Source organism: Panthera uncia, assembly GCF_023721935.1.
Source record: "Panthera uncia isolate 11264 chromosome A1 unlocalized genomic scaffold, Puncia_PCG_1.0 HiC_scaffold_17, whole genome shotgun sequence".
In the NCBI taxonomy this organism is placed as follows: Eukaryota; Metazoa; Chordata; class Mammalia; order Carnivora; family Felidae; genus Panthera; species Panthera uncia.
Window position 1 is genome coordinate 151,889,174 of NW_026057577.1, and position 11,107 is coordinate 151,900,280.

Consider the following 11,107-nt stretch of genomic DNA (forward strand, 5'->3'; position numbering starts at 1 on the left):
TGGCCCCATGGTGTTCGTCTGTGTGTGCACAGGTCAGTGTGGTCCGGGTTCAGCCCTCCTGGACTTGAGCTCCTGCTGTGAGCTATATCCTCCTCTCCAGACTTTGCCACTCTTCAGTTCCGTGTGGCCGCTGCGCCCCGGCTGCCGTTCTCTGCACCGTGGTCTGAAAGTTTTCCTCCTGGTGCCCCCCTGGGCACAGTGTGTGAGGCTGTGTCTTTATAGAGCAGGAACTCCTGAGATGTCCTGGCCACTTGGTTTCCTTTCTAGATTCCAGCGGGATCACTTTTCTGAAAGTGAGCTTGCATTACAGGAGTCACGTAATTCCCAACGTGCTGTGGCATCAGGTGACGTTTGATGCTAAAACGTATACGTTAGTGGAGGCGTGCGTATGCGTGTGGAACTGGACGTTACAATAGCGGAGAAGTTAATTTTCTATTAAAGCTTATAAAAACCTCAGCACAGGTGAATCTCTGGAACGTTGTCCCAAACAAAAGATCTCAGATGCAAAAGCGTGCGAGCTGAGTGACTGTTTTGAAGGTGAAGATCCTGCCAGATTGCAGGACGGTGGCTCAGTAGCATTTAGGCTTGTGATCTCCACATGTGGTCACACGTGGCTGGGCGTCCCATACAGAATAGTCACACAGTAGCTGTCTTGGGTGACTCTGGGTCCCGCACAGGCTGTGGTCACGCAGTAGCGGTCAAGTGTAAGCCTCTTGTGGACACTGCAGCCTGAGGAGAAGATGCGTGGCCCCACAGTGCAGCCCATCGGAGGGCAGGGGACCCTCCTCACCTAGCAGGTGGTTTCCTGAGCTGCCCCTGAGACGCAGGTACAATGTCAGACGTTTACCTTCTGTTTGAAGCCGTCCAGGGCTGCGGAAACGCGTCGGGTGCCCTCTCCTTCACCTCCGTCCCTCCCAGGGTGCCATCAGGGCACTAGGCCTCCCAGGGTCTTGGCTGGGCCTGCATGAATCGGGCCCTCTGTGGGGAATTGGCTGTCTGTCTGATGCTGCACCAGCTCTGATTCACAGGGTGGTGTGAATACCGCGAGGACAACCCCAGCAAGACTGAATGGGCTGCTTTAATTTACGTCTGTGTACACGATATGAGTGAATCATTCCGTATAAAACCGTTTCGAAAACTGGCTTCTCCCGTTTTGATTTGCAGAGGAGAAATGTTCCCGTGAAGCCTCCAGAGGAAGCGAAGGTGAGTTGCACGGACGTGTAAGTGAAAACCTGATGATTAGCGTTCCTGCGGGGAACGGTCGTGTTCAGCCTGTGAAATGGGGTCGTTGAGAAGAGGTTCACGTGTTGTTTTCTTGGGAAACACTGGTTGTTTTCTTGGGAAAACACTGGTTGTTTCACTGGTTGTTTTCTTGGGAAACTGGTTAGGTGGTAGTCTCCCTGCCCCTGAGTTTTAGTGACAAGGGTGAGGGGCAGGAAGCCATGGCACTTCTCTTCCAGTCCAGGCACGGGAGCCGCAGAGCAGTGGTCGTGCGGGGGCCCTGTCTTCTCACGTGGCAAGTGTGCACGGCCGGCCGGTGGGGAAGCAGGCGCTGGACTGGATTCCTGTAGGGAGCCGCGGGGTACTCTAGCCTCTGGGGTGCTCCCTCGGCTGTGTGTGGGGCCTCGGCCCTGTGAGGTCTCTAGGGAGATCTGCGTGTGTGCTCTTTGGCTGGTGTGAGAAGTCGTGAGTAAACCAGCTGTCTTCAAGTCGTTTTTACGAGTTCCAAGTTGCAGGCGAATCTGTGACAACTTGGAAAACCGCAGCTGTGGGATGATTGCCCCAGCCACGTAGGGAGAAGGGCCCCGTGCTGGGCCCTGGGTAGGATCATGAGTAGCACTGAGCCTCGGTTTCTGGTTGCAAAGTAGAGCGGTAACAGTGGGGTCGTTGTAGGACTCTCGGTGGCACTCTCCCCTGAGATCTGGCTACTGCCGTACTCCATAAACACGAGCTCAGCCCCGGCCCGGCGTGTCGATGGCCCAAAGTGATCACTGTAACATTTCCTCTTGAGAGAGATTTATCAGAGCACAGAGCAAAGTGGCTTTTCTGAAAGTCAAGCGAAAGAAGCAAATTCACAGATCACCCAGACGGGACAGACCGATGGCAAGGGTTCACACCCAGACAGGACGACAGGAGAGGGCTCAGACCCAGAGGGGACAGGCCGGCGTGAGAGGGTTCACACCAGAGGGCACGGCCCAACGTGACAGGGCTCACACCCACAGGGGACAGGCCAACGGGAGAAGGTTCACACAGAGGGCATGGCCTAACGTGACAGGGCTCACACCCACAGGGGATAGGCTGGCGGGAGAGGGCTCACACCAGAGGGCACGACCTGGCGGGAGAGGGCTCACAGGCCCTGTGCCCCTTGCCTGGTTAGCAGGGTCTCATCTTCCTCCTTTGCCAGGTCCCTGTGTGTGGCCGGATGTAGGTGGGTGCCTGTCCCTACTCTCTGGGCTGGTGGGGACCCTGTGTGAGCCTTCGAGCTGCAGGGCGGGCTGAGGGTGTTCAAGGGCACGTGACGTGCACCTGCGCAACCAGGTCCACAGGCTCTGAGCGTCTGCTGCAGTGTGGACCTTTAGTTGAACTATCTGGTGAAGAAACGGTCCCTCCAGGCCGTGTGTCGGGAAGGGCGTGGTCATCGGACAGTAACTTATCCCACAGTGACTTAGGGTCCGATCTCCAAAGTGAGGGTGGGATTTGGTAGGATTTGAAGGCCTTAGGGTCTTACCTGTAGTTTATTTCCCTTAAAGCACTGGAGGTGGCTCTCAATGTTCATTTTAAAAACGGCCATACATTAGCTGTTACCTCCTAATGTTTACGAGCCACAGGCTGCCGTGAAAGGTTTGTGTGGTGGGAGCGTCTCGGGGAACGCTGGGCTGTTTCCTTACGGTGCAGAGAGGGCTAGGAGGGCGTGGGGCGGCCACAGAAGGAGAGAGAACACGCTTGGCATGGAATCTGCCGTGTTTTTACGTGTAGTCTCTGCAAGGTAGCTGTGAGCCCCTCAGGTCCCCTGTGCCCCCCTGTGCCGCCGCCCCCCCCCCCCCCCCCCCGTTGCAGGGACCCATTTATCCCCGAGAGTCAGCAGCCTTTGGCTGTGGGGTTTGGTCTCGGCAGTGGCAGCCGCCTCTGGGAGTGCCCCTGGTGGTCGTGGCTGCAGCAAGGACCACACGCCGCGTGGTCTTCCTGTTCCCTGGGTGTGGACGTGGCAGAGCCGGCCTGTCCTGGGGGGGTGGGACGCTGACGCTCCTGTGAGTTCAACAGCTGGTGCTAACTGCCCGCTCAGTGACCTCTTTCCTTTTCTGCTCGGTACCTACCCGTCTCCTCCAGGCTGGGGACTCGCTGGGCGACAGCAACTCCGTCCTGGACTTCATGTCGACAAAGTCCTACTCGGACGCCTCCCTGGACATCTCCATGCTTGGCTCTCTAGGTAGGTCGTGCTGGGCGTGCTCACATCCTCAGGCTCCGCTGGAAGAGGACGCTGTGTTCTCATCCCCGGTGCCGTGTCAGTCTGCGAGGTGGTCCCTGGGGCACGAGGCTGGTGTGCCGAGGCCTGTCCCCTTTCTGGGAATATGGCCACTGTGCTTGGGGTCCCTCCCTGATGGCCCCAGAGGGGGCTTGCCCAGGTCTCCTTTTTGACGTCAGGGTCCCTCGAGCCTGTCGGTCGTGCAGGGACGAGCTGCCTGCCTCGTGGCCTGCCATCGACGTGTCTGCGCGCACGTACCCACCAGGCTGTGCCCTCGTCGGCAGCTGAGCCCGACCCCGCCACGTGAGATGCCCTCTACGGTCCGCATGGCACCCGGGGTTTTGGAATCTCTTTGGCCGTCCGGCTCCCTGTTGACTCGAGGCTCTCGAGGTGCATTCTCCTCCCCTCCTTTCCTTTGGGCCGACCTGACCGTTACCACGGGGCTTCTTGTGGACAGTGGCCTCCCTCATTGCGTGTGGCCGTGCCCGTGGTGCTTCCGGCATCGAGGGGTGGAGGCCGGACGTGCTGCTAAACATCCCGAGGCACAGGGAGCGGCCCCCCAAGAACGACCCGGCCCCAGAGGCCACCGCGGCCGGGGGTGAGAAATCCTGCCTGCGTCAGAAGTGGTTTCTGTCAGCGGCTCAGAGCGCATGAGGCCGGCTCTCGTTTTGTCATCAGCCCCGTGGTCTCTGCCTTGGGTTAGGCTGTTTGTACTTAGCGTGGTAACCCAGACCTGATTGAGATCTGCTGTCTTGCTCCTTGTCTGTTATTTTCCCAATTGTTGGGGGGTTCCACGCCTACCGCTGGGTTAGGTGGTTCCCTAGGAGTCTTGAGACTCGTGGCTCTGGTTTGATACAGCAAAGGGGGACAGATCGGGACCCACAGAGGGAAGGGGTGCATGGGGTGAGTCTGGGGGAGACCAGGCAGCGCTCCAGAGCCACCCCATGGGGTCCCACGGACACGCCTGACTCCCAGCATCGAGTTGGGGCAATGCAGGCACCCTCTCCCTGGCACATCTGCAAATTCCAGGCTCCTGGAAGGAGAGCAGGTGTTCAGTGGAAACCACATCAGTTGCATGGACAGTCGAGGTCCGGGGAGCCCCTCTGTCACTCGGGTGGTGGCGACCCTCCCAGGATCCAAGTTCACCAGCCAAGGGCCAACTTGGTCCTCTGGGCTTGCGGTCGGAGGCTGCTGTATTAATGTTAGCCTTGCCAACTCTTCTTTTCCTCTGCGTTTAAGGTTTTTTTCCTCATTACTGGTTTTTGGTAGTTTGAGTATAACGTGCCTTGATTTGCTTGTGTTTGGATTTATCTGTCGGGTTATGTTCGACCTGTGGACTCGGGGGGACCTCTGGACTCGGGGGTCTGTGGATTTTCAGCTGGGCTCCCGATTCTGCCATTTGTTGCTGAGTGTCTTGGCTTCGTGTCTGGCCGTCTGTTCCGCCGCGGCTGACCTGCTGTTGTCCTTCCCAGCGTGGGGTGGCGGGTTGCCGCAGACGCTGCTCTTTTCCTGTGCCGGAGCCCAATTCGGCTTTTCCAGACTCTCCCCTTCTCCCCTCACCACCCTCTTCCTCTGCTTTTTGAGGAGCGAGTGCCTAGTCGCGAATTTAAGGCCCCTCTTGTTCACAACTTTCCTCCCGTGTTTGGTGGGGCTGTTTCCCTGCCCTCTGCCCGCCCGGTAGCGGTTTCTCATGGGCCAGACCGCAGTTACGCCTTTGGGTGCTGGTTAGCTCGCGTGCCTCGATGCTGCGCTTGGTCACGTTCTGACGGGCCGTTACCGATGTGTAGGCGTCGGACCCTGTCCAGGTGTGTCTGTGAGGTGCTCTAAAGGCGGCCCTGAGCCACCTTTAGTGTAGGGAGGGACACCGTCCCGCCGGTGGACCGCACCCTTCTTCAGGCTTGGGCCACCGGTTGTCGGAGACACGTGAGTTCTTGAACTGCCTGGAGGGGTCGTGTGCTCCCACACACGCAGGGCCCCTCCTGGCCCAGACCCGGGAGCTCTCCCGGCAGCCCACTGCCCGGGGCCCCCTGCCCCCGCTCTGGCGTGTTCTCCGTCCTGGCGTCTGCGGGCCTCCGTTGCACATGCTGTCCTGCTTCCTGCTTGTTTACACCAGAGGGCAAGCCCTCTTCGTGAATGGCTCAGATCTGACGTGGCACCCGCCCTCCAAACTTGCCTGTCCTCTCCCCCCCCCCCCCCCCGACCCCAGCTTTCCGCACGATGGGTGTTGTCCCAAGCGTTCATAGCGGCGAGGGAGAGACCGGGGGTGCGGCCCAGGCGTCTGGGTGTCTGACGTCTGACGGTCCCGTGTCTGTGCAGGGAAAGTGAGGAAGGAGCCTGACGCAGACGACAGCCACCTGAACCTGGATGAGACGGCGAAGCTCCTGCAGGACCTGCACGAGGCACAGGCAGAGCGCGGGGGCTCCCGGCCGTCCTCCAACCTCAGCTCCCTGTCCAACACCTCCCCCTCCGATAGAGACCAGCACCACCTGGGTAAGGCGGGCTGCTCCCTCTGCAGGGTGTCCCTGCCCCTGGGGCGCTGAGACCGCCCTATAGTCGGGCAGCTGCCCGGGGCTGAAACGTGTGAGTGGAAGTCACTTGGCGTTAGGAATCGTGGGGAGTGGCCGTGAGACGTGGCCGGCCCTGCGTCAGGAGGAGCCCCAGCTGGCTACACCCCAGGGTCCTTGGGAGGGGCAGAACGAGCCTCAGACGCTTAGTTCAACTCGGGGAACGTTTGTTTCTTTCTGCCATTCCCGTGTTCAGTCCTAACACAGAGCGTCAATGAGTGTGTCAGGTGGCCTGGGGCCTTCTGTGTTTACTGAGACAGAGCGGGCAGGTGTGTGGGCCCCATCGGGATTTCAGTCCCACCAGGAAGGGAACCAAACGCTTCCTGGCTCCTTGAATTTACTCCCTTACTTGCCCATGCTGCTGTCGTAGTTCCCAGATAGAAGGTCGGGCTCGCGGAATATGTCTTGACGTTGTGGGCTCAGGGGTGCTCGTCCGCAGTGGAGGTTTGGCTGAATAACAAGCGGGCTCTGTGGCTGGGTTGTGGTTTCACTAACCGCTGTCACTAGGACACGTTTTCAGCCCGGTGTGAACCGTGACGTGTGTGTGGATCTGCTGTGTGAACACCTGTCTTTCCCACAATTGCAGGAAGTCCTTCTCGCCTCAGCGTCGGGGAGCAGCCAGAGGTGACCCACGACCCATACGAATTTCTTCAGTCTCCAGAACCTGCAGCCTCTGCGAAGAGCTAGCCTTGTAGATAGACTTCCGTTAGTTTTTTATTTTTTTATTTGTGCGTACAGAGTTTTTGTCGTGAGACAGAGACTTTCGTTTTGTCCCCTCTGGCGTGCGGGAAGCAGCCCCGGGAGGCGGGGAGGTGTCTCTGGCATCATGTCAGCCACACACGGATCCCGTGTTTCTGTGGGTAGCCCCGTGAATGCTGGACAGTGGACAGCACACTACAGGTGTGTGACCGGGTGGGGTCGAGCCGTGGTGCTTTGTCTCTTGAGCTTTGAGGGGTCTGTAAAGCTCCGTCCTGTGGCTGGCCGGGACACGCCGTCCTGCCCCAGCATCCTTCCCGAGCACCCCTTGGGAGGCAAGAGATGCCCACGTTGGGGGTCCTGTGTGCTGTTTGCCCTGCCTGCCCACCCCGCCGTCCCCACGTTTCCGAAGCAGGTCGTGGTGGGGCCGCACCCTCCTGGCCTGGGACAGGGTCTGTGCTGGGCGAGGCCTGCCTTCTGCTGGAAGCTGACAGTGATGTGCTGTGTCCGTAGACTTTTTTAATCTGGATGTGTTTACTGGATGCCTGTTTACATTTGCAAAACGTAGAGATGTCAATAAAATACAGAGCGATTGCATGTAATTGTTTGCAGCCCGATAGGTGTCCGCTTCTTTGTTGTTTTTTTAATTTTCTTCAACGTTTATATTTGAGAGAGAGCACAAGAGAGGGAGGGGCCGAGAGAGAGGGAGACACAGAAACGGAAGCAGCTCCGGGCTCCGAGCTGCCAGCACAGAGCCCGACGTGGGGCTGGAACTTAACAAACCGTGGGATCATGACCTGAGCCGCAGTCGGACGCTCAACCACCCTGAGCCCCCAGGCGCCCCTGTGGGTGTCCATTGCCGAGTGACTTTTCGGCGAGAACCTTCGGCGCAGGAGGTCAGCAGCGTCCGTTCCGGCCGCTCACCCTCCCGCGTTGACTCTGCGTCTGGCCCCGTTCTCCGCCCGCAGTGTGTCTGTCTCTCTTACCCACCCTGCACAACTTCCGGGTGGCTTCCTTTTTGAAAACAGAATTGGAAGGGCGCCGGGGCGGCTCCGACGTTTAAGCGTCCCACTCTTGATCTTGGCTCGGGTCATGATCTCCCGGTTCGTGGGTCCAAGCCCCATGTCGGGCTCTGTGCTGACAGTGCGGAGCCTGCTTGGGAGTCTCTCTTTCCCCCTCTCTGCTCCTCCCCTACTTGTACGCACACGCGCACATTTCTGTCTCTCTCAAAATAAACTTCAAAATATTAAAACAAAACAAGATTGGAGCTTCTGTCACCTCACAAGGCAGAGTGAATCCTGGGGGAAGGGGGTTTGTGTGACGGAGGCAGTGGACAGCATGACGTCCCCTGACCCACAAGTGCCACGGGGTGGGCCAGCCCTGCTGGCCACTGCCTGCCGTGCCGGTAGGGCCCCTTGGGAACCTCAGGAGAAGGGGAGCAAAACGCTGCATAGCCGAGGCGTCAGGAAGCCGTGGCAGGTGCCGGCAAAGGAGCAAGTCCCCAGGAGGGACAGACCCCACGGTCAGGCTGCTCCTTCCTGGGTGTGTCACAGCCGTGAAAGGGGGACCTGGGGCTCGGGGTGCCTCCCTGCGCCTGCTGCCCCAGGAAGCTGGCAGGATCCAGGTCCGAACCCACAGGTGCTCTTGGTGGTCAGAATAACTGGGGGCAGGTGGCCAGAGAGGGGGAGTGTCCCTCAGAGCCACACTGGCCACGTGTCAGCCACGGATGCACGGGAGCGCCACAGCACCTCAACCGTGCTGTTGACTCTCCGGGGAGAGGCTGTCTGGGCAGACAGTGCCAGGTGACGGGGGTTCATCTTGCTGCCTTTTCTGTGGGAAGCCACACTCCAAACGACCAGTGAGGGGGAGAGTGTGCACATGTGTGAGTGTGCATGCTTGTGCGGTCTCGTATGTGCGTCCGTGTGCACGAGTACGTGTGACGTGAGCATATGTGTGAGCACGCGTGTGCACATGTTTATTCTGATGCACGAGTGTGCACGTGCACATTGTGTTAGTGCACGTGTGAGCACGTGTGTGAGAGTGTGTGCGAGTCTATGTCCGTACACGTGTGAGTGCATGTGTTGGCGTGTGTGTCGGTGCCTGTGTGTGTGCACGTGAGTGCCAGCGCCTACCTGTCCCGCGCTCCACCTCACTCCTCCGCCATCCCTGCCCCCGGCCCCAGTGCTGACCCTTTGGGGGTTGGGTGCTTAGGTGTGTGCGCAGCGGGATTGCAGCCGGCCCGTAACGGAGCTTGTGAATGACCTTCCTGTCAGGCACGTTGAGGATCACACTCGGAGTGCTCTGTGCACCCTAAAAATAGGGGCGAGTCTGTGTCGAGGGAAGGGGACGCTGGGCTGCAGCAGAGGGGACAAGAGTGGGTTGCAGAGTGGGGCCCACAGCACGCCTGTCCCGTTAGAAGTTCAGGGCATGCAGTTGTGCATGGGAAAAGTCCTGGTTGTCCCGGATGCGGGTTACGGCTCTGGGTTGAGGTCTGTTTCTTAGTGTTGTAGCTTCTGGAGTTTTTCTCATGGAGCGAAGGTGTCTCTTTCGGAGGCACATTTCTCATAGGTGTGAGTGGCTGAGGTCACCGTGGCTCCAGGTCAGCCGGGAGGCCCGACCGCCTGCAGACTCGGGGGACCCCTGGGGTAGTGTCTCCCCTGCCCCACTCCCCGGTGCCTCTTTCAGGGTCTGCCGAGTCGAGGGGTTGAGGTCACAGGCCCCAGAAAAAAGCCCAGCGAGGGGCCAGCAGCCTGCACACAGGCGTATCTGGGGAAGGACGTTCTGCGCAGAAGGCCGAGACCTTGCTCGTCTTCGCACTTTTCAAGCGCCGTAAAGACTGCACTTTGCCGCAGCTTGAGCTCTGCCGGTGGGAGTGGTGGCCTCACAGCCGACACTCACATGCCGCGTCAGACGTGGCCGCTCCAAAGTGAGTGCACTGTGGGAGGCCTACACTCTGGCGGGTGCCCTGCCCTGAACTTGAACTGTGTTCAGTTACTGGCATCTCCCACCTTCCGCGGCCTCTGCCGTGCGGATGACTGGGCTCTTGGGGGTCTGAGACCCTGGTCAGGCAGCCTGTCGTCTGCCTTGGGTCTCTGGTGGCATGTTGGCCTGGCCCGGGGGAGCGCCGTGGACAGTGGTGGCCGGCAGGCCTGGGCACGGGAGTCCCTGGGATGTGGTTCCAGGTGGAGGTTAGCACGCAGAGCTGTGTGGGCGCCAACCCGGGGCTGCCCGCGGGCGGGTGCTGGTGTGCAGGGCCCAGAGGGGGCAGCCGTGTTCCCCTCCCCCGCCTGGCCACCGGCCTCCAGCGCCCTCATTCCCTGCGGCCCCTCATCCTGGGCCCTGTCTCCTCTCGCCCGCCTGTGGTCAGACAAGGCTGCCAGGATCAGCGTCCCTGTCATCCCCAGGGACGCTTTGCTCCTGAAGATCGCTCCGCACGGCGTGTTGGGCCAAAGGGGGTACGTGTTGAGGACGTGGAAGCCCAGGTAGTCAGGCTGGATGTAGGACTGACCCAGACCAGAAGTTGGCCCCGCCCCGGCCACGGGGGCCTTCTGTGCAGGGTGTCCCCAGCTGGCTGTGGGGGCCCCGGGCCTTCTCTACAGGGTGTCTGTAGCTGGACCCGCCCTGCCCCCCGTTGGCTGTGGGGGCCCCAGGGTGGGGCCGGCCCTGGCTTTATGAGGCGCCTTGGGCTCCATCATTGCCACGGCAACCGGGCCTTTGTTGTTTCTCAGACGTGGGCCGAGTGAGCCCTTGATCCTCATTCCTGCCTGGACTGTTGACCAGGAAGGAAGTGGAGCGGGTCCTGTCTCCCAGCGGGGTAGGTGTCTCCTGCTTCTACTGTGACCAGAGAACGCAGAAGCGTAACCTGTGCGCATCCCCAAGCAGGACACAGGATGAAACAATGATTCGGGGGCTGTCAGGACCTGTGTCAGGTTTCAGAAGGTCACGTTTGCCAGGCTGTGATATCACAAACACGCAGGTGTGCCCAGGACGCCCTGTTCAGAGAGCATGGTGTGACGGTGTCTGTCTGGCAGGGGGCAGGGTCACCGTCCACAGTCACACTGGGCCAGCGCAGCAGCCTCTGCTCGAAGCTTCTGTGAGTCGGCCATGTTCGTGTTGGGGACGTGGAGGTGACGATGGCCTTGTGGGAGCATTGCGGCTCCGACACGTCTCAAACCAAAACCTGGACTAAACCCTTAGGAATGACGAAAAACGAACGTCAGGAACTGAGCTTGGGCTAAGAAGGGACCCAGGCCCCACCGAGTCTGCCCAAGAGGGAGATCGTTAGGTCCCCTTCCTGCGGCCTGAATCCGGAGGACCAGTCCCGGCATTTGCGGAAGCAGTGGACGGGGGCCTGGCTCAGATCTGGTGGGGGGGGGGGGGGGGG

The 11,107-nt window shown here is 59.9% G+C and overlaps 2 protein-coding genes across 2 annotated transcripts in view; both read left to right on the forward strand.

Annotated features, from left to right (window-relative positions):
• Positions 1-33: 33 nt before the first annotated feature.
• Positions 34-7,325, forward strand: BRD9 (bromodomain containing 9). The gene is made up of 4 exons (XM_049648319.1): positions 34-1,203; positions 3,328-3,427; positions 5,780-5,953; positions 6,614-7,325. Exons 2-4 carry the CDS (start codon positions 3,370-3,372, stop codon positions 6,712-6,714), a joined length of 333 nt encoding a protein of 110 aa, XP_049504276.1. The 5' UTR covers positions 34-1,203; positions 3,328-3,369; the 3' UTR covers positions 6,715-7,325.
• A 97-nt stretch (positions 7,326-7,422) lies between these two features.
• Positions 7,423-11,107, forward strand: part of LOC125934749 (palmitoyltransferase ZDHHC11-like) — a 37,600-nt gene continuing 33,915 nt past the window's right edge. The window contains exon 1 of the mRNA XM_049648316.1: positions 7,423-10,537. The gene's annotated coding sequence lies outside the window, so the exon portion shown is untranslated. The remainder of the gene's footprint in view (positions 10,538-11,107) is intronic.

Excerpts from the sequence above, each read along its gene's own strand:
- BRD9 (XM_049648319.1), top strand. The coding sequence starts at position 3,370 with ATGTCGACAAAGTCCTACTCGGACGCCTCCCTGGACATCTCCATGCTT. Across the intron at positions 3,428-5,779 it reads CTCCATGCTTGGCTCTCTAG|GGAAAGTGAGGAAGGAGCCT; the intron begins GTAGGTCGTGCT and ends GTGTCTGTGCAG. Across the intron at positions 5,954-6,613 it reads TAGAGACCAGCACCACCTGG|GAAGTCCTTCTCGCCTCAGC; the intron begins GTAAGGCGGGCT and ends CCACAATTGCAG.